Raw genomic sequence first — 21876 nt, forward strand, 5'->3', positions numbered from 1 at the left:
CAAACAAATAATAATTTCTAGTGCAAAATATTTCCGCGTGTTCCGTGTGAGCTGCACTGATTAATCTCCATGGTACCTGTAGCTGGGAAGCAGAAATGCTCCAATACAAACAGGATGACTGATTCTTCACTTCCTTTGGGGGTCACTATAAAGGTGACGTCGTTAAGCCATGTGTGAGCTCGCTCTCTTGAAAATGTACTTCAAATGCTCGCAACCACCACCGACCCAAATACGTTTCCTGTTGTTCGATGTGAGCAAAGAGCTAAAGCTCTCTTGAACTACAGCATCTGAACTTCTAGTCCAGTAACATAACAACTGCAATACCTTATCTTTCCCCCACTCCATCCTACCTTAGGTACAACATAAAAACATAAGAAATAGGAGCAAGAGTAGACCATTTGGCCCCTCAAGCCCGCTCTGCCATTCAATAAGATCATGGCTGATCTGATCTTGGCCTCAACTCCACTTCCCTGCCCTCTCCCCATAACCCTGGACTCCCTTATATGGGGGTAATATATTAGCATGGAAAGAGGATTGGATAACTAACAGAAAACAGAGAGTCAGGATAAATGGCAAACTGTAACTAGTGGGGTGCCATAGGGATCAGTGCTGGGGCCTAACTATTTACAATCTATATTAATGACTTGGATGAACATCCAACATAGCCACGTTTGCTGATGATATAAAGATGGGTGCAAAATTAAGTTGTGAGGAGGACACAAAGAATCTGCAAAGGGATGTAGATAGGCTAAGTAAGTGGGCAAAAATTTGACAGATGGAGTATAATGTGGGAAAATGTGAGGTTATCCACTGTGCTGGGAAAATGTGAGGTTTTCCACTTTGCTGGAAAAATAAAAAAGTGAATTATTATTTAAATGGGGAGAGATTACAAAATGCTGCATTACAGAGGGACCTGGGGTCCTTATAAATGAAACACAAAGTTATAATGCAGGTACAGCAAGTAATTAGGAAGGCAAATGGAATGTTGGCCTTTATTGCAAGGGGGATAGAGTATAAAAGCAGAGAAGTCCTGCTACAAATGTACAAGGCGTTGGTGAGACCACACCTGGAGTACTGCGTACAGTTTTGGTCTCCTTATTTAAGGAGTGATATACTTGCATTGGAGACAGTTCAGAGAAGGTTCACTAGGTTAATTCCTGAGATGAGGGGGTTGTCTTCTAAGGAACAGTTGAGTAGTTTGGGCCTGTACTCAATGGAGCTTAGAAGAACGAGAGGTGATCTTATTGAAAAATATAAGATACTGAGGGTATCGACAGGGTAGATTCAGAGAGGATGTTTCCTCTCGTGGGGGAATCTAGAACTCGGAGACATAGTTTCAGAATAAGAGGTCGCCCATTTAAAACGGAGATGAGGAGAAATTTCTTCTCTGGTCGTCGTAAGTCTTTGGAATTCTCTACCCCAGAGAGCTGTGGAGGCTGGGTCGTTGAATATATTTAAGGCGGTGATAGACAGATTTTTGAATAAGGGAATAAAGGGTTATGGGGAGTGGGCAGGGAAATGGAGTTGAGCCCAAGATCAGATCAGCCATGATCTTATTGAATGGCGGGCAAACTCGAGGGGCCAGGTGGCCTACTCCTGCTCCAATTTCTTAATGTTCTTAAGGATTATGTCCAGTAACATAGCCACTGCACTATCTTACCCACACTGCTCCCTCTCCCCACTGCCCGCCCCCCCCATTCTACCTTAGTTCTTGTTACTGAACTAGGAATCCACAGGCCTGGGCTAATCCAGCGAACCTGTGTTCAAATCGCTGACAAGATCGACATTTATTGCCCATCCTCCTAGTTGTCCTGAGAATCATAGAACTTTACCACCAACAAAGAGCTATCCAGCCTAATCCCACTTTCCAGCTCTTGGTCCGTAGCCCTGTAGGTTACGGCTTTTCAAGTGCACATCCAATTATTTTTTTTAATGTGGTGGGGTTTCTGCCTCTACCAGCCTTTCAGGCAGTTAGTTCCAGACCCCCACCACTCTGTGTGAAAAAATGTTCTTCTCAAATCCCCTGTAATCCTTCTACCAATGACTTTAAATCTATGCCCCCTGGTTATTGATCCCACTGCTAAGGGAAATAGGTCCTTCCTATCCACTCTATCTAGGCCCTTCATAATTTTATACACCTCAATACTGATTCCCCTCAGCTTCCTCTGTTCCAAAGAAAACAACCCCAGCCTATCCAGTCCAGGCAACATCCTCATAAATCTCCTCTGTACCCTCTCTAGTGCAATCACATCTTTCCTGTAATGTGGTGACCAGAACTGCACACAGTACTCCAGCTGTGGGGCCTAACTAGTGTTTTATACAGTTCAGCATAACCTCCCTGCTTTTGTATTCCATGCCTCGGATAGTAAAGGCAAGGTGGTAGTGGTGAACCTTCTTCGTATACTGACTCGCTGGACCACTTGAAAGGGTAGTTACTGACATTCTGACCTATCCGTTGGAATGTTGGTGACAGTATTGGATTGCACATCATCATTTACAACCACCCGCTGATCATAACTCTACTGGGAAGGGTTTAAAAGCATTGGCAACATTTTCCTGAAGAACCCATAGGTGAAAAGTTTTTAATTTATTTGTTTTTGGCTTGTGGGCATCGTTGGCAAAGCTGGCACTTATTGCCCATCCCTAATTGTCTTTGAGAAAGTGGTGGTGAGCTACTGCCTCGAACCGCTGCAGTCCCGTGTGGTGAAGGTGCTCCCACAGTGCTGTTAGGAAGGGAGTTCCAGGGCTTTGACCCGGCGATGATGAAGGAACAGCCGAGATATTTCCAAGTCAGGATAGTGTGTGACTTAGAGGGGAACGTGGAGGTGGTGGTGCTCCAATGTACCTGCTGCCCTTGTCCTTCTAGGTGGTAGAGGTCGTGGGTTCGGGAGGTGCTGCTGAAGAAGCCTTGGCGAGTTGCTGCAGTGCATCTTGTAGATGGTACACACTGCAGCCACGGTGCACCGGTGGTGGAGGGAGTGAATGTTTAAGGTGGTGGATAGGGTGTCAATCAAATGGGCTGCTTTGTCCTGGTGATGTGTTTGGGCCATAGAGGAGCAAGGGGGAGGGAAGAGTTGCAAAGGATCTCACAAACTACAGCTAAAATACCACGTTTACTTGGAGTCCTTAAGTGGATGGGTTTGAAGCCAACAATCCTGTCGGTTTTACTCTTGTCAAGATGAAACATTGATTAAATAATGACTAAAATCTGCAGTCAGTTACTGCCAGTAAAGTTGGACCATGCCCATTCATGGTGTTCTCTCCAGTAACCTGCCGTTTGCCTGCTTTGTAAGATCTGGGTCAAGAATTGGCAGAGTTACGTTTGCCTTGGTACACGTAACGAATTAATAGATTGTGTAAAGTCTTCCTTTTAAGATGCTCCTTAAAACCTATCTCTTTGACCAAGCTTTTGGTCATCTGTCCTAATTTCTCCCTATGTGACTCGGTGTCAAATATTGTCTGATTAACGCTCCTGTGAAACGCCTTGAGACATTTTACTAGATTCAAGGCGCTATATAAATACAAATTATTGTTGTAAAGTAGGACAGAGGTTTCTCATTGGGTAAACCCAAGTTGATTTCTTCAGTGAAACCAACACCAGTAACTCCCCTTTCACCATCCCGGGATGTGCCAAAGCTCCTCACACCCAATGAAGTACTTTGTGAAATAAAGTCATTGTTGTAATGTGGGAAACACGGCAGTCAATACACGCACAGCAAGCTCCCACAAACAGCAATGAAATAAATGACTGGATAATCTGTTTTTCTGGGATATTGATTGAAAGATAAATATTGGCCCACGACACCGGGAGAAAAATAGTGCCATAAATCTTTTATGTTTGCCCTGAGAGCAGACAGGGCCTCAGTTTAACATCTTATCCGAAAGGTGGCATCTCTGACAGTACTGCCCCCCGACAGTGCAGCGCTTCCTCAGTACTGCCCCTCCGACAATGCAGCACTCCCTCAGTACTGCCCCTCCGACAGTACAGCGCTTCCTCAGTACTGCCCCTCCGACAGTGCAGCGCTTCCTCAGTACTGCCCCTCCGACAGTGCAGCGCTTCCTCAGTAGTGCCCCTCCGACAGTGCAGCACTCCCTCAGTACTGCCCCTCCGACAGTGCAGCACTCCCTCAGTAGTGCCCCTCCGACAGTGCAGCCCTCCCTCAGTACTGCCCCTCCGACAGTGCAGCACTCCCTCAGTAGTGCCCCTCCGACAGTGCAGCACTCCCTCAGTACTGCCCCTCCGACAGTGCAGCACTCCCTCAGTACTGCCCCTCCGACAGTGCAGCACTCCCTCAGCACTGTGTGCCAGCCTAGATTTTTGTACTCAAATCCCTAGGTTTAGGTTTTCAATACAAGCTGACAGAGTTTGACGATCAGGTTTTTTTTGTAAAGTAAATGTACTCTCAGCACACAATGAACGTGATCCTGTCTGTGGTAAATCAGCCCGTCTACTGATTCTTGTACTTTCCACTGAGCGGAAAATTTCTCCCCCCCCCCCCCCCACTCCACGGCCTCTCCCCATCCCCCTGCCTCTTCCCCATCCCTTCCCAGCTGCCTCTTCCCATTTCACCCCCGCGTCTCTTCAACTCCCTCTCCCCCTCAACTTTTTCCCCGTCCTGTCCCCATCTCTCCCCCACCCCCCCCTCCCCTTCACCTCTTTCTTTCTTCCCCCCCCCCCAGGCCTGTCTCCATCTTACCCACTGCCTCTCTCCCCTCCCCCCTCCCTTTGCCTCACCATCGCCAGATTAAAGCCGGGGCGACTGGTTGACAATCTAACCCATCCCTCTCCCTTCGCCTCTTTAGAATTGTGACCCTCTCCCTTGTGCATCTAAGATCAGCCTTTCCAGGGAGGAACAAAGATCACCACAAAGCTTTCGAGATGTTGTACGTCGGTGGGTTTTGAAAAAACATGAAAGGTGTGAAGGGCACAGAGGTGGGATTGTGTGTGAGCATTGCGAGATGTTTAGATCATGAGAGGTTTCATAGCATGGCTGAAATCCTGCCTGGTTATGTCATTTTCTGCAAGATCTAATAAAGCACCAAAAAAGGCAACAAGCACCATCCCTTCCCTGAGCTGGAAGCTTGACAATTCAGTGTGGTTCCCAATGAATCAGTGGCACTGGAATTACACGGGACGTTTCCCAGAGCTTCACCCATCAATCCTGCAGTCACGGACCAGTGCACTTTGAAATTACTTCATCCTGATGCTGGAAGAGGAAGAGGCCATTTGGGACAGAGCTGAGGAGGAATTTCTTCGCTCAGGGGATGGTGAATCTTTGGAATTGTCTGCCCCAGAGGGCTGTGGATGCTCAGTCATTGATTATATTCAAGGCTGCGATCGATAGATTTTTGGACTCTTGGGGAATCGAGGGATATCGGGATCGGGCGGGAAAGTGGAGTTGAGGTCGAAGATCAGCCATGATCTTATTGAATGGCGGAGCAGGCTCGAATGGCCGACTCCTGTTCCTATTTCTATTCTAGGAAGGGGGAAAGTGTTCCGCTCTCAGGTCTGCGGGGCAGTTTGAGGTCGGCAGGTTAGCCCCACCCTCCCTCCCCCAAGACTTCAGTAGCTCCAGCAACACTAGGAGAAAGAAAGCTCTTGCATTTCAATAGCCCCTTTCACAACCTCAGGATATCCCAAAGCGCTTTGTAGCAAATGAAGTGCTTTTTGAAGTGTAGTCACTGTTGTAATGTGGAAAACGCGACAGCCAAATTGCACACAGCACGCTCCCACAAACAACAATGTGATAATGACCAGATAATCTGTTTTAGTGATGTTGATTGAGGGATAAATATTGAGGACACCAAGGATAACTCCCCTGCTCTTCTTCAAAATAGTGCCATGGGATCTTTTACGCCCACCTGAGAGGGCAGATGGGGCCTCGGTTTCATGTCTCATCCAAAAGACGGTACTTGTGACAGTGCAGCACCCCCTCAGTACTGCACTGGGAGTGTCAGCTTGGATTACGTGTTCAAGTCTCTGGAATGGGACTTGAACCTACAACTTCTGACTCAGAGGCGAGAGTGCTGCCCACTGAGGCACAGTTGACAGCATGATGAGGAACAGTGAGGCAGTTTGCAAAATTGCTTAACTATCTGGGTGCTGTTGGGAGGGAGAGGTGTCAAAATGAAATCGAGAAAGTGAGCGAACCTTTCTCTGAATAAACTAAATTTGGCGACCCTGACTCCAGCTTTTCGGTTCATTGATCCCCAGGCTAGAAATGAGCAGAAACCACCCAACCTGTTCCTGCCACATTTCATCACTCTGTTGCTGCAATGAGCGTATTAACCCTTTTAGCCAGATTAACCCGTGTACTGGGAGAGTAGGGCGAGGACTTACACACAAGTGCATTGAGTGTCCATCTGCTGGCACCCAGGACACTGTGCAGTGCGTGCCTCGAGTACCACAAAAACAACCTGCATTTCACCCAGCTCTACAACACTTCTCTCAACCCCTCCACGGTCTCTAAATTGTCAAACGGCTTATCCGACATCCAGTTCTGGATCAGCAGAAATGTTCTCCTATTGAATATTGGGAAGACCGAAGCCATTCTTTTCGGTCCCTGCCACAAACTCCATTCTCTAGCCACTGACTCCATCCCTCTCCCCAACTTCTGTCTGAGGCTGAACCAGACTGTTCGAAACCTTGGTGTCATATTTGACCCTGAAATAAGCTTCCGACTCCATATCCGCAGCATAACTAAGACCACCTATTTCCATCTCCGTAACATCGCCCGTCTCTGCCCTTGACTCCCCTCATCCGCTGCTGAAGCCCTCATCCATGCCTTTGGATTTTAATAAGGTTTTAATAGTAAGAATGAGGAGCGGCAATATAAACTGAAGGGTACAATTCTAAAATGGGTGCATGAATAGGAACCCTGGGGGTATACGTGCACAAATAGTCGAAGGTGGCAGGGCAGGTGGAGAAAGCAGTTAAAAAAAGGACAAAGGTTTAATTAAGAGGGGGAAAATAGAGTACGACAGGAAACTTGCTGGGAACATAAAAACTGACTGCAAAAGCTCCTATAGATATGTGAAGAGAAAAAGATTAGTGAAGACAAACGTAGGTCCCTTGCAGTCGGATTCAGGTGAATTTATAATGGGAAACAAAGAAATGGCAGACCAATTAAACAAATACTTTGCTCTGTCTTCATGAAGGAAGACACAAATAACCTTCCGGAAGTACTAGGGGACCGAGAGTCAAGTGAGAAGGAGGAACTGAATGATATCATTATTAGGCGGGAAATTGATGGGATTGAAGGCCGATAAATTTCCGAGGCCTGATAGTCTGCATCCCAGAGTACTTAAGAAAGTGGCCCTAGGAATAGTGGATGCATTAGTGATCATTTTCCAACAGTCTATCGACTCTGGATCAGTTCCTATGGACTGGAGGGTAGCTAATGTAACACCACTTTTTAAAAAGGGAGGGAGAGAAAAAACGGGTAATTATAGACCGGTTAGCCTGACATCAGTAGTGGGGAAAATGTTGGAATCAATTATTAAAGATGACATAGCAGCACATTTGGAAAGCAGTGACAGGATCGGACCAAGTCAGCATGGATTTATGAAAGGGAAATCATGCTTGACAAATCTTCTGGAACTTTTTGAGGATGTAACTAGTAGAGTGGACAAGGGAGAACCAGTGGATGTGGTGTATTTGGACTTTCAAAAGGCTTTTCACAAGGTCTCACACAAGAGATTGGTGTGCAAAATCAAAGCACATGGTATTGGGGGTAATGTATTGACGTGGATAGAGAACTGGTTGGCAGACAGGAAGCAGAGATTCGGGATAAACGGGTCCTTTTCAGAATGGCAGGCAGTGACTAGTGGAGTGCCGCAGGGCTCAGTGCTGGCACCCTAGCTCTTTACAATATACATTAATGATTTAGATGAAGGAATTGAGTGTAGTATCTAAGTTTGCAGATGACACTAAACTGCATGGCGGTGTGAGCTGTGAGGAGAACGCTAAGAGGCTGCAGGGTGACTTGGACAGGTTAGGTGAGTGGGCAAATGCATGGCAGATGCAGTATAATGTGAATAAATGTGAGGTTATCCACTTTGGGGACAAAAACACGAAGGCAGAATATTATCTGAATGGCGGCAGACTAGGAAAAGGGGAGGTGCAACGAGATCTGGGTGTCATGGTTCATCACTCATTGAAAGTTGGCATGCAGGTACAGCAGGCGGTGAAGAAGGCAAATGGTATATTGGCCTTCATAACTAGGGGATTTGAGTATAGGAGCAGGGAGGTCTTACTGCAGTTGTACAGGGCCTTGGTGAGGCCTCACCTGGAATATTGTGTTCAGTTTTGGTCTCCTAATCTGAGGAAGGATGTTCTTGCTATTGAGTGAGTGCAGCAAAGGTTCACTAGACTGATTCCCGGGATGGCAGGACTGACCTATGAGGAGAGACTGGATCGACTGGGCCTTTATACACTGGAGTTTGGAAGGATGAGAGGGGATCGCATAGAAACATATAAGATTCTGACAGGACTGGACAGGTTAGATGCAGGAAGAATGTTCCCGATGTTGGGGAAGTCCAGAACCAGGGGACACAGTCTTAGGATAAGGGGTAGGCCATTTAGGACTGAGAAGAGGAGAAACTTCTTCACTCAGAGAGTTGTTAACCTGTGGAATTCCCTGCTGCAGAGAGTTGTTGATGCCAGTTCGTTGGATATATTCAAGAGGGAGTTAGATATGGCTCTTACGGCTAAAGGGATCAAGGGGTACGGAGAGAAAGCAGGAAAGGTGTACTGAGGGAATGATCAGCCATGATCTTATTGAATGGTGGTGCAGGCTCAAAGGGCCGAATGGCCTACTCCTGCACCTATTTTCTATGTTTCTATGTTGCCTCTAGATTTGACTGTTCCAACGCACTGTTAGCTGGCCTCCCACATTCTACCCTACGTAAACTAGGGGTGATCCAAAACTCGGCAGCCTGTGTCCTAACTCGCACCAAGTCCCATTCACCCATTACCCCTGTGCTCGCTGACCTACATTGACTCCCGGTTAAGCAATGCCTCGATTTCAAAATTCTCATTCTTGTTTTCAAATCCCTCCATTGCCCCGCCCCTCCCTATCTCTCTAATCTCCTCCAGCCCCACAATCCCCCGAGATATCTGCAGTCCTCTAATTCTGCCCTCTTGAGCATCCCAGATTATAATCACTCAGCCATTGGTGGCTGTGCCTTCTGTTGCTTGGGCCCCAAGATCTGCCGAAACCTCTCCGCCTCTCTACTTCTCGTTCCTCCTTCAAGATGCTCCTTAAAACCTACCTCTTTGACAAAACTTTTGGTCACCTGCGCTAATATCTCCTTATGCAGCTCGATTATCTCTCAATACTCTTGTGAAGCGGCTTGGGACATTTCTCTACCATAAAGGCGCTATATAAATACAAGTTGTTGTAGTGCATTGTCCCAAGCAATGTTCCCTTTAAGCTGCACGGTGATGCAGCACTCTGCAACTCCCGCGCAGCTGCCTCAATTTTATGTTAGAATTAATAAATGAAAGTGTTCAAATAATTATTTTTAAGCACACTGTAATTTATGCACCTGTGAGGATGCTCACAGGTTTGCAGAGCTGTTGCATTGTGAGTGGCTTAGCCAGTCACATGACGTTCACAAGACTGAATAAAACCCTAGCCAGTTTGGTTCAGGTTCTCCGGGCCTGGTCGGGAACCTGGTGGATGAACCGGTGGGGTTCAGTTTGATAAACCTTTGCTAATAAACCAGCTAGTTCTTTGCAGCGAATGTGTAGCTGTGAATTCTGAAGCAAAGAACCCAGGTGTAATGTATTTGCTTCATGGGTTCTTGCTCAAGAATTCATAGCAACACATTGCTATTAAGAACTAGTTGGTTTATTGGCAAAGGTTTAATTCAGAGGATTGGGAAACTTTTAAAAGTTAGCAAAGAATGACTAAAAAAAAAAATAAAAAGAGGGAAGATAGATTATGAAAGTAAACTAGCACAAAATATAAAAACAGATAAGAGTTTCTACAGGTACATAAAAAGGAAAAGAGCGGCTAAAGTAAATGTTGGTCCTTCAGAACATCAGACTGGGGAACAGGGAAATGGCAGAGACTTTGAACAAATATTTTGTATCGGTCTTCACAGTGGAAGACGCTAAAAACATCCCAATAATGGATAATTATGAGGCTATAGGGAGGGAGGAACTTAATACAATCACTACCACTAATACATAAGAACATAAGAACATAAGAATTAGGAACAGGAGTAGGCCATCTAGCCCCTCGAGCCTGCTCCGCCATTCAAAAGATCATGGCTGATCTGGCCATGGACTCAGCTCCACTTACCCGCCCGCTCCCCATAACCCTTAATTCCCTTATTGATTAAAATCTATCTATCTGTGATTTGAATACATTCAATGAGCTAGCCTCAACTGCTTCCTTGGGCAGAGAATTCCACAGATTCACAACCCTCTGGGAGAAGAAATTCCTTCTCAACTCAGTTTTAAATTGTCTCCCCCGTATTTTGAGGCTGTGCCCCCTAGTTCTAGTCTCCCTGACCAGTGGAAACAACCTCTCTGCCTCTATCTTGACTATCCCTTTCATTATTTTAAATGTTTCTATAAGATCACCACTCATCCTTCTGAACTCCAACGAATAAAGGCCCAGTCTACTCAATCTATGATCATAAGGTAACCCCCTCATCTCCGGAATCAGCCTAGTGAATCGTCTCTGTACCCCCTCCAAAGCTAGTATATCCTTCCTTAAGTAAGGTGACCAAAACTGCACGCAGTACTCCAGGTGCGGCCTCACCAATACCCTGTACAGTTGCAGCAGGACCTCCCTGCTTTTGTACTCCATCCCTCTCGCAATGAAGGCCAACATTCCATTCGCCTTCCTGATTACCTGCTGCACCTGCAAACTAACTTTTTGGGATTCATGCACAAGGACCCCCAGGTCCCTCTGCACCGCAGCATGTTGTAATTTCTCCCCATTCAAATAATATTCCCTTTTACTGTTTTTTTTTCCCAAGGTGGATGACCTCACATTTTCCGACATTGTATTCCATCTGCCAAACCTTAGCCCATTCACTTAACCTATTTAAATCTCTTTGCAGCCTCTCTGTGTCCTCTACACAACCCGCTTTCCCACTAATCTTTGTGTCATCTGCAAATTTTGTTACACTACACTCTGTCCCCTCTTCCAGGTCATCTATGTATATTGTAAACAGTTGTGGTCCCAGCACCGATCCCTGTGGCACACCACTAACCACCGATTTCCAACCCGAAAAGGACCCATTTATCCTGACTCTCTGCTTTCTGTTAGCCAGCCAATTCTTGATCCATGCTAATACATTTCCTCTGACTCCGCGAACCTTTATCTTCTGCAGTAACCTTTTGTGTGGCACCTTATCGAATGCCTTTTGGAAATCTAAATACACTACATCCATCGGTACACCTCTATCCACCATGCTCGTATATCCTCAAATAATTCCAGTAGATTAGTTAAACATGATTTCCCCTTCATGAATCCATGTTGCGTCTGCTTGATTGCACTATTCCTATCTAGATGTCCTGCTATTTCTTCCTGAATGATAGCTTCAAGCATTTTCCCCACTACAGATGTTAAACTAACTGGCCTATAGTTACCTGCCTTTTGTCTGGCCCCTTTTTTAAACAGAGGCGTTACATTAGCTGCTTTCCAATCCGCTGGTACCTCCCCAGAGTCCAGAGAATTTTGGTAGATTATAACGAATGCATCTGCTATAACTTCCGCCATCTCTTTTAATACCCTGGGATGCATTTCATCAGGACCAGGGGACTTGTCTACCTTGAGTCCCATTAGTCTGTCCAGCACTACCTCCCTAGTGATAGTGATTGTCTCAAGGTCCTCCCTTCCCACATTCTCGTGACCAGCAATTTTTGGCATGGTTTTTGTGTCTTCCACTGTGAAGACCAAAGCAAAATAATTGTTTAAGGTCTCAGCCATTTCCACATTTCCCATTATTAAATCCCCCTTCTCATCTTCTAAAGGACCAACATTTACTTTAGTCACTCTCTTCCATTTTATATATTGGTAAAAGCTTTTACTATCTGTTTTTATGTTTTGCGCAAGTTTACTTTCGTAATCAATCTTTCCTTTCTTTATTGCTTTCTTAGTCATTCTTTGCTGTCATTTAAAATTTTCCCAATCTTCTAGTTTCCCATTAACCTTGGCCACCTTATACGCATTGTTTTTTAATTTGATACTCTCCTTTATTTCCTTGGTTATCCACGGCTAGTTATCCCTTCTCTTACCGCCCTTCTTTTTCACTGGAATATATTTTTGTTGAGCACTATGAAAGAGCTCCTTAAAAGTCCTCCACTGTTCCTCAATTGTGCCACCGTTTAGTCTGTGTTTCCAGTCTACTTTAGCCAACTCTGCCCTCATCCCACTGTAGTCCCCTTTGTTTAAGTATAGTACGCTCGTTTGACACACGACTTCCTCACCCTCAATCTGTATTACAAATTCAACCATACTGTGATTACTCATTCCGAGAGGATCTTTTATGAGGCGATCGTTTATTATTCCTGACTCATTACACAGGACCAGACCTAAGATAGCTTGCTCCCTTGTAGGTTCTGTAACATATTGTTCTAAGAAACAATCCCGTATGCATTCTATGAATTCCTCCTCCAGGCTACCCCGTGCGATTTCATTTGACCAATCGATATGTAGGTTAAAATCCCCCATGATTACTGCCGTTCCTTTTTCACATGCCTCCATTATTCCCTTGATTATTGTCTGCCCCGCCGTGAAGTTATTATTTGGGGGCCTATACACTACGCCCACCAGTGACTTTTTCCCCTTACTATCTCTGATCTCCACCCACAATGATTCAATATTTTGTTCATTAGAGCCAATATCATCTCTCACAACTGCCCTGATATCATCCTTTATTAACAGAGCTACCCCACCTCCTTTCCCTTCTTGTTGATCCTTCCAAATTGTCAGATACCCCTGTATGTTTAATTCCCAGTCTTGGCCACCCTGCAACCACGTTTCTGTAATGGCCACCATATCATACCCATTTGTAATGATTTGTGCTGTCAACTCATTTACTTTATTTCGAATGCTGCATGCGTTTAGGTAGAGTGTTTTAATACTAGTTTTTAAACCATGATTTTTAGTTTTGACCCCTCCTGCAGCCCCCTTATATTCATACATATTGTCCCTTCCTATCACCTTGTGGTTTACCCTTACCCCAGTGCTACTCTGCTCTGTTGCCTCCTGCCTTTTGCATTCTTTCTTGGGGTCCTGTTCATCTGAGCTCTCACCCACTCTAACTAGTTCAGAGCCCTCTCCTGAGTTCCAAATACTCCTCGCATTGAGGCACAGAGCTTTCAGGCTTGCCTTTTTATTACACTTTGACCCTTTAGAATTTTGCTGTACAGTAGCCCTTTTTGTTTTTTGCCTTAGGTTTCTCTGCCCTCCACTTTTACTCATCTCCTTTCTGTCTTTTGCTTCTGTCTCCATTTTGTTTCCCTCTGTCTCCCTGCATTGGTTCCCATCCCCCTGCCATATTGAAGTAGTACTCGATAAAATAATGGGACTAAAGGCGGTCAAGTCCCCTGGACCTAGGGTCTTAAAGGAAGTGGCTGCAGAGATAGTGGATGCATTGGTTGTAATCTACCAAAATTACCTGGATTCTGGGGAGACCCCAGCAGATTGGAAAACTGCAAATGTGACTCCCTAATTTAAAAAAGGAGGCAGACCAAAAGCAGGAAACTATAGACCAGTTAGCCTAACATCTGTCATTGGGAATATGCTGGAGTCCATTATTAAGGAAGCAGTAGCAGGATATTTGGAAAAGCTTAATTCACTCAAGCAGAGTCAGCATGGTTTTTATGAAAGGGAAATCATGTTTGACAAATTTGCTGACATTTTTGAAGATGTAACAAGCATGGTGGATAAAAAGAGAACCAGTGGATGTGGTGTATTTGGATTTCCAGAAGGCATTCGATAAGATGTCACATAAAAGGTTCCTGCACAAGATAAAAGTTCACAGGATTGGGGGTAATATATTAGCATGGATAGAGGATTGGCTAACTAACAGAGAGCAGAGAGTTGGGATAAATGTGTCATTTTCCGGTTGGCAAACAGTAACTAGTGGGGTGCCGCAGGGATCGGTGATGGGGCCTCAACTATTTACAATCTACATTAATGACTTGGATGAAGGGACCGAGTGTAATGTAACCAAGTTTGCTAATGATACAAAGATGGGTGGGAAAGCAAATTGTGAGGAGGACACAAAAAATCTGGAAAGGGATACAGACAGGCTGAATGAGTGGGCAAAAATTTGGCAGATGCAGAGCAATGTGGGAAAATGTGAGGTTATTCACTTTGGTGAAAAAATAGAAAAGCAAATTATAATTTAAATGGAGAAAAATTGCAAAGTGCTGCAGTACAGAGGGTCCTGGGGGTCCTTGTGCATGAAACACAAAAAGTTAGTATGCAGGTACAGCAAGTCATCAGGAAGGCAAATGGAATGTTGGCCTTTATTGCAAGGGGGACGGAATATAAAAGCAGAGACGTCCTGCTACAACTGTACAGGGTATTGGTGAGGCCACACCTAGAGTACTGCGTACAGTTTTTATTGCGTTCCTAACACAGATGAGACTGCACACAGGGAGCTTAAAGTAACGGTGACCTCAGTCATTATTAAGACACTCCAGAGTGAGGAACAGGCCTTAGGGGCCGGCTTATATACAGTGCTCCCAAGGGATGCTGGGATCCCTTGGGACTTAAGGGGATGTGCTCCCTGGTGGTGGAACATGGGAGTGCATGCTTTACAGATACACAACAGTTTTGTCTCCGTATTTAAGGAAGGATATACTTGCATTGGAGGCTGTTCAGAGAAGGTTCACTAGGTTGATTCTGGAGATGAGGGGGTTGACTTATGAAGAAAGGTTGAGTAGGTTGGGCCTATACTCATTGGAGTTCAGAAGAATGAGAAGTGATCTTATCGAACAAGGTGGATGCAGAGAGGATATTTCCACTCATAGGGGAAACTAAAACTAGGGGCCATAGTCTGAGAATAACTGAGATGAGGAGGAATTTCTTCTCAGAGGGTTGCAAATCTGTGGAATTCTCTGCCCCAGAGAGCTGTGGAGGCTGGGTCATTGAATATATTTAAGGTGGAGATAGACAGATTTTTGAGTGATCAGGGAATAAAGGGTTTTGGGGAGTGAGCAGGGTAGTGGGACTGAGTCTATGATGAGATCAGCCATGATCTTATTAAATGGCAGAGTAGGCTCGAAGGGCCAAATGGCCTACTGCTGTTCCTATTGCTTATGTTCTTAACAATCACACTACATGTTACCAGTTTATCCAGCAAGCTCAGAACCACCTGCCTCATTGTGGATCGCCCGAACCCAACTAGCTGGGGTTTTATTGAGTCTTGTGAACATCACGTGACTGGCTAAGCCACTCCGAACTCAACAGCTCTACAAACCTGTGAGCATGTTTCCATGTGCACACATTACACCATGAAGCAAATGCACTACACACACTATTTTTCAAATGCCCCGTTGATTTCTCTCCTGGGTTTTGCTCCCAGCAGTGTCCTAGAGATCGATTTTCAATTCCTGGAGTCTCCAGGGCAATCCTGGAGGTTTGACAACCCTGACCTTGGGAGCAGGGAAATCTAGGACAGGGCGAGGTGCAGCTGCTAGGCCTCACTGCCTCATCCTCCTGTTTCCGTCGCGATCACACCCAATGTCCAGGCGGGACACTGGTGGAAAATCGCATGGCAGGAATTGGGCAGTAGGGATTACCGGAGAGAGTCTGGAATAGATGGGAAGAAATGGAGTTGGAGAGGGCACTCTGTAAAATGAGTTACAGTCATATTAACCTCTGTGACTCAACAACAACAACAACAACTTCTAATTATATAGCGCCTTTATCGTAGTAAAACGGCCAAAGACGCTTCACAAGAGTATTATAAAACAAAAATATTCGACTGTGCAATGTTAGAAAAAATTACGGCAGGTGACCAAAAGCTTGGTCAAAGAGGTAGGTTTTAAGAAGCATCTTAAAGGAGAAAGAGAGGTAGAGAGGTTTAGGGAGGGGGATCCAGAGCTTGAGGCCTCATGAGCTGGAAGGCATCGCCACCACTGGTTGAGCGATTTATAATCAGGGATTCTTGGGGGGGGGGGGGGGGGGGCGATGGTTGTGGGGCTGCAGGAGATTACAGAGATAGGGAGGGATGAAGCCATAGAGGGATTTGAAAATGAGGATGTGAATTTTAAAATCAAGGCGTTGGTGGATCGGGAGTCAATGTAGGTCAGCGAGCACAGGATGATGGGCAAGCGGGACTTGGTGCGAGTTAGGACATGGGTAGCTCTAGTTTACATAGAGCAGAATGTGGGAGGCCGGCCTGGAGTGCGTTAGTATAGTTATGTCTAAGACAAGGGCCTACTTTCAACCTCCTGACCTGGGCCTAAATTTCTAGGCGTAAATGCACATTCACCCCATAAAGGGGCTGCTTCAGCTTTCGAACTGTTCATTCACCACAAACTGGAGGATCAAGTACTTATTTCCATTGCTTTTAAATCAGTGTAACATATTCAATGATGAAAGCTGCTATTAGCCAACAGTGCGGAAGGTATTCATTAATTCTCTTGGTTTTCAGTCCTTTCACTAAGCCTTTGGCGCTCCAAACAAACGTTCAAACATTTCAAACATGCACATTTTTGGCTCGTTTTTTGTGGTGTAGGAAATGCTTTCAAATCAACTTCCTGTTAATAGTTACATCGTCACCTCCCGGGAAGTGGGAACAAATTCCCTTCAAAACCAAAATACAACGAGGGAACCAGCTGGAATTTTCGTGAAAATTAGGAGCTAGAAGCCTTTACTCATGAGCAGAAGTTAAAATAATCTTTGGTGCAGTGGTGCCCTTTCGGAGGGGGCAGTACTGAGGGAGCGCCATGCTGTAGGAGGGGCAGTCTTTCAGATGAGATGTTAAACCGAGGCCCTGTTTGCTCTCACGGATGGGCATAAAAGATCCCATGGCACTATTTCGAAGAGGCAAAGGGGAGTTATCCCCAGTGTCCTGGGCCAATATTTTATCCCTCAAACAACAGCACGAAAAATAAAATCAGATTATCTGGTCATCACTGTTTGTGGGATCTTGCTGTGCGCAAATAGGCTGCTGCGTTTCCCACATTACAACAGTGACTACACTTCAAAAAAGTAATTCTTTGGCCGTAAGGCACTGTATAAATGCATATCCTTTTGCCTCTCTTTCTGTCACTATCTCTCCCTCTCCCTCGCTCCCTCGCGCTCGCTCGCTCACTCTCGTGCACGCTCTCTCGCCCTGTCTCTCTCTCTCTCTATCTCTCTCTCGCCCTGTCTCTCTCTCTCACTCTCTCTCTCTCTCTCTCGCCCTTTCTCCATCTCTTTCGCTCTCTTGCTCTTTTTCGCACTTTTCACTCTCTTTCTCTCGTTTTTTCTCGTTCTCTCCTGCTCATTCTTACTTTCTCTTTCACTCTTTTTTTTCTCTTTTTTTTCTTTCTCTCACTCTCCTCTGTCTCTCTGTCTCTCTCTCTCTCTCTCTCTCTCTCTCTCTCTCTCTCTCTCTCTCTCTCTCTCTCAGTCGCTCTTTCACTCGCTTGCTCTCTCTCTCTCTCTCACTCGCTTGCTCTCTCTCTGTCTCTCACACTTGGTTTCCTTGTTTCTGTCTTGGTTTTATTTTTCTTGTAACCCCGATGGTGTATAATGCTTGAAATGGATGTTTGTTTCAGTGTTTGATCATCGGTGCGGGACCGTGTGGATTGCGGACCAGCATCGAGCTGGCCTTCCTGGGCTGCAAGGTGGTGGTGCTGGAGAAGAGGGAGACGTTTGCCAGGAACAATGTCTTGCACCTGTGGCCGTACACCATTCACGACCTGCGTGCCCTGGCTGCCAAGAAGTTCTACGGCAAGTTCTGCGCAGGAGCGATAGATCACATCAGTAAGTGGCTGTCAGACTCAGCGAACTCTCACCGGAAAACTGGCCTCGAGGTACCATCTTGGTGATGTGGAAACTTTACTTCTTGAGCTGACATAGCATCACACAGCACAGAAGGAGGCCATTCGGCCCATCATGCCTGTGCCGGCTCCGTGAAAGAGCGATCCAATTAGTCCCACTCCCCCTGCTCTATCCCCGTAGCCTTGCAATTTATTTTGAATGAGACGTTAAACCGAAGCCCCGTCTGCCCTCTGAGGTGGACGTAAAAGATCCCATGGCCGCTATTTAGAAGAAGAGCAAGGGAGTTCTCGCCGGTGTCCTGGGCCCAATATTTATCCCTCAATCAACATCACAAAAAAACAGATTATTTGGTCATTATCACGTTGCTGTTTGTGGGAGCTTGCTGTGCACAAATTGGCTGCACGTTTCCTACATTACAACAGTGACTGCATTCCAAAATACTTCATTGGCTGTAAAGCGCTTTGAGATGTCCATTGGTGATAAAAGGTGCTCTATAAATGCAAGTTGTTGTTGCTGTAGTAAATCTGTCGAATTACATCGAGCCTACAGCTAGAAAAATGCCATTCGGCCCAACTGTTCTTTGCTGGTATTTCATCTCCCACAAGCCTCCTCCCACCCTTCTCCATCTCACATCAACATAACCCTCTATTCCTTTCTCCCTCCTGTGTTTACCCAGCTTCCCCTTGAATGCATCTCTGCTATTCGCCTCAACCACTCCCTGTGGTAGCAAGTTCCACATTCTCGCCACATATCCAATTCCCAATCCCCTTTTAAAAGTTACTATTGAATCTGCTCCCACCGCCCTTTCAGGCAGTGCGTTCTGGATCACAACTCGTTGCGTAAACATAATTCTCCTCAACTCACCTCTGGTTCTTTTGCCAATTATTTTAAATCCGTGTCCTCTGATTACTGACCCTCCTGCCAGTGGAAACAGTATCTCCCTAGTTATGTCATCAAAAACCTTCACCATTTTGAACACCTCTATCAAATCCCCTTTTAACCTTCTCTGCTCCGAGGAGAATAACCCCAGCTTCTCCAGTCTCTGCACATAACTGAAGTCCCTCATCCCCTGGAACCATTCTGGTCAATCTCTCGCATACCCTCTCCACAAGGCCTTGACATCCTCCCTAAGGTTGTTCATAACCTCAGAGACCGAGCTGCCAGTGTGAAACTGTATTTCAGTCTCCCAAGTTTCACGCAAGTCCTAAATCAGAAGAGGAAATTTTGAGCCAATGTTATGATGCAGCAGAAGGTGTGAGTGAATCGCAGCCTGCAGCTCACTCCCGAGTTGTTAAAGAATGATACAGCACATAGGGAGGCCATCGTGCCTGTTTTTTTCCAGCTCTTTGAAAGAGTGATCCAATTAGTCCCACCCCCCCTGCCCCTGCTCTTTCTAAGTAGAAGATTGGGAAAATAATCTCCTTCTGTTTCGATGCTGAGTTCGGGTTTATTTGCAGTGTTATGCTGAACTGTGATTTTTCTGATTGAGTGGAAGTGGCAGCGATTCCCTCGTCCCTGCGTGGTCAATGTCAGCTGTGGCTCAGTGGGTAGCACTCTCTCTCTCTCTCTCTCTCTCTCTCCTCTCTCTCTCTCTCTCTCTCTCGCGTGCCTGAGTCAGAAGGTTGTGGGTTCAAGTTCCACTCCAGGGACTTGAGCACAAAATCTAGGCTGACACTCCAGTGCAGTGCTGAGGGAGTGCTGCACTGTCGGAGGGGCAGTACTGAGGGAATACTGCACTGTCGGGAGGGGCAGTACTGAAGGAGCGTTGCACTGGCGGAGGGGCAGTACTGAGGGAATGCTGCACTGTCGGAGGGGCAGTATTGAGGGAGCGCAGCGCTGTCGGAGGTGTCGTCTTTTGGATGAGATGTTAAACCGAGGCCCCGTCTGCTCCCAAGTGGATGTAAAAGATCCCATGGTACTATTTCGAAGAAGAGCAGAGGAGTTATTCCCAGTGTCCCTCAATCAACATCACTAAAAAAACATATGATCTGGTCATTATCACATTGCTGTTTGTGGGAGCTTGCTGTGCGCAAATTGGCTGCCACGTTTCCCACATTACAACAATGACTACACTCTAAAAGTACTTCATTGACTGTAAAGTGCTTTGAGACGTCCGGTGGTTGTGAAAGGCGCTCTATAAATGCAAGTCTTTCTATCGGTTTACGTGCTAGCTATGTTTTACTGAGCCACTCTGTTTCTGTCTCGCTGTCAGGTATTCGGCAGCTGCAGCTGATCCTGGTGAAAGTGGCGATGTTACTGGGTGTGGAGATTCATGTTAATGTGGAGTTCGTGCAGTTACTGGAACCGCTGGAAGATCAGGAACCACAAAGTGAGTTCACCATTTTACCCTCACCCCTTGCACCTCCCCCTCCCCGCCCCCCGCCCCCAACCATCCGTCTTCTGTGGCCTCGCCCAGCTACCCACTATTCAACCATGGTAGGCATCGTACATTCTTCGCCCAGCGCCTGTGCCCGTGCCCATTTCCAGCAGGGCGTGCTCGGACAGCACACAGGAACTCTGATGACCATTGTGTTTCTCGTCCTCCCCGTGGTCGAGGCACAGATCCCCTGCGGTCCAACGAATTGACTTTGACTGATTCGTCAGACACAGGATGTAAGTTCACTGTCGAAGCATTGATTGATGAACTTATGATGCCTGAAGCTTGCAGCATTAATATGCAGGTTCAAGTCCCACTGCAGGGACTTGAGCACAAAAATCTAGGCTAACACTCCCAGTGCAGTACCGAGGGAGCGCTGCACCGTCTGAGGGGTAGTACCGAGGGAGTGCTGCACTGTCGGGGGGTAGTACTGAGGGAGCATTGCAGTGTGGAAGGGGTAGTACTGAGGGCACACTGCACTGTCGGAGGGGCAGTACAGAAGGAGCGCTGCACTGTCAAAGGTGCTGTCTTTCGGATGAGACATTAAACCGAGGCCCTGTCTGCTCTCTCAGGTGGATGTAAAATCACCACTATTTCGAGGAATAGCAGGGGAGTTATCCACGGTGCCCTGGACCAATATTTATCTCTCAAACAACAGCGCTAAAAAAAGCAGATTATCTGGTCATTATCACATTGCTGTTTGTGGGAGCTTGCTGTGCGCAAGTTGGCTACTATATTTCCACATTAAAACAGTGACTACACTTCAAAAATACTTCATTGTCTGTAAAGTGCCTCGAGACGTCCGATGGTCGTGAAAGCCGCTATAGAAATGCAAGTCTTCCTTTCTTTCTCCAAACACGTAAACTCATACAATCGCACAGAACAGGAGGAGGCCATTCGGCCTTTGAAAGAGCGATCCAATTAGTCCCACTCCCCCTGAAAATGTTTCCCTTCAAGTATTTATCCAATTCCCTTTTGAAAGTTACTATTGAATCTGCTCCCACCGCCCTTTCAGACAGCGCGTTCCAGATCACAACAACTCGCTGCGTAAAAACAATTTCTCCTCATCTCGCCCCTGGCCAGTTATCAAGCTTTATATGTTTTTGGAATTCAGATTATACACGAGGGAGAGTTTTATTGGGCTCTGTATGAAGTTGTAAACAATTAAGGCCGGAAATTGGTGGTCTTACCGTCCGCTGCTGCCGCCTGCCGCCGAGTTTTTCCGGCGGACTCCCCTCTTGGTCTGCAGCCGGCGGGAGTGGAATACCGCCGGGAACTGCCCGCTGACGGCCGTTGGCGGCCAAGTGGCGTAAGTGACCTTCCTCCCGCCGAGCTGGCAGATTCCTCCAGGTGGGAGTCGGCGGCAGCAGGGGAAAGGACCACTGCGGGGAGGCAGGTCTAACCCTGCAAAAAAAGATTAGTGATCATGTTTTATTTTATTTTTTTCCAGCTGTTTTACCTGTATGGGGTCCCCTGAAGGTGTTTGTTTTTTGTTTTTAAGAATTTTATTTTTAGGTCCTCCCCCCC

At 46.2% G+C, this 21876-nt stretch overlaps 1 protein-coding gene across 10 annotated transcripts in view; it reads left to right on the forward strand.

Moving 5' to 3' along the window:
- mical2b (microtubule associated monooxygenase, calponin and LIM domain containing 2b) overlaps window positions 1-21876 on the forward strand; it is a 403033-nt gene that overhangs the window by 126146 nt on the left and 255011 nt on the right. For all 10 annotated transcript variants that reach the window (XM_070899462.1, XM_070899461.1, XM_070899469.1 and 7 more), the window contains 2 exons: window positions 17747-17954; window positions 20185-20301. In XM_070899462.1, coding sequence (XP_070755563.1) covers window positions 17747-17954; window positions 20185-20301 — 325 coding nt within the window. The remainder of the gene's footprint in view (window positions 1-17746; window positions 17955-20184; window positions 20302-21876) is intronic.

Source organism: Pristiophorus japonicus, chromosome 14, assembly GCF_044704955.1.
Source record: "Pristiophorus japonicus isolate sPriJap1 chromosome 14, sPriJap1.hap1, whole genome shotgun sequence".
Lineage (NCBI taxonomy): Eukaryota > Metazoa > Chordata > Chondrichthyes > Pristiophoridae > Pristiophorus > Pristiophorus japonicus.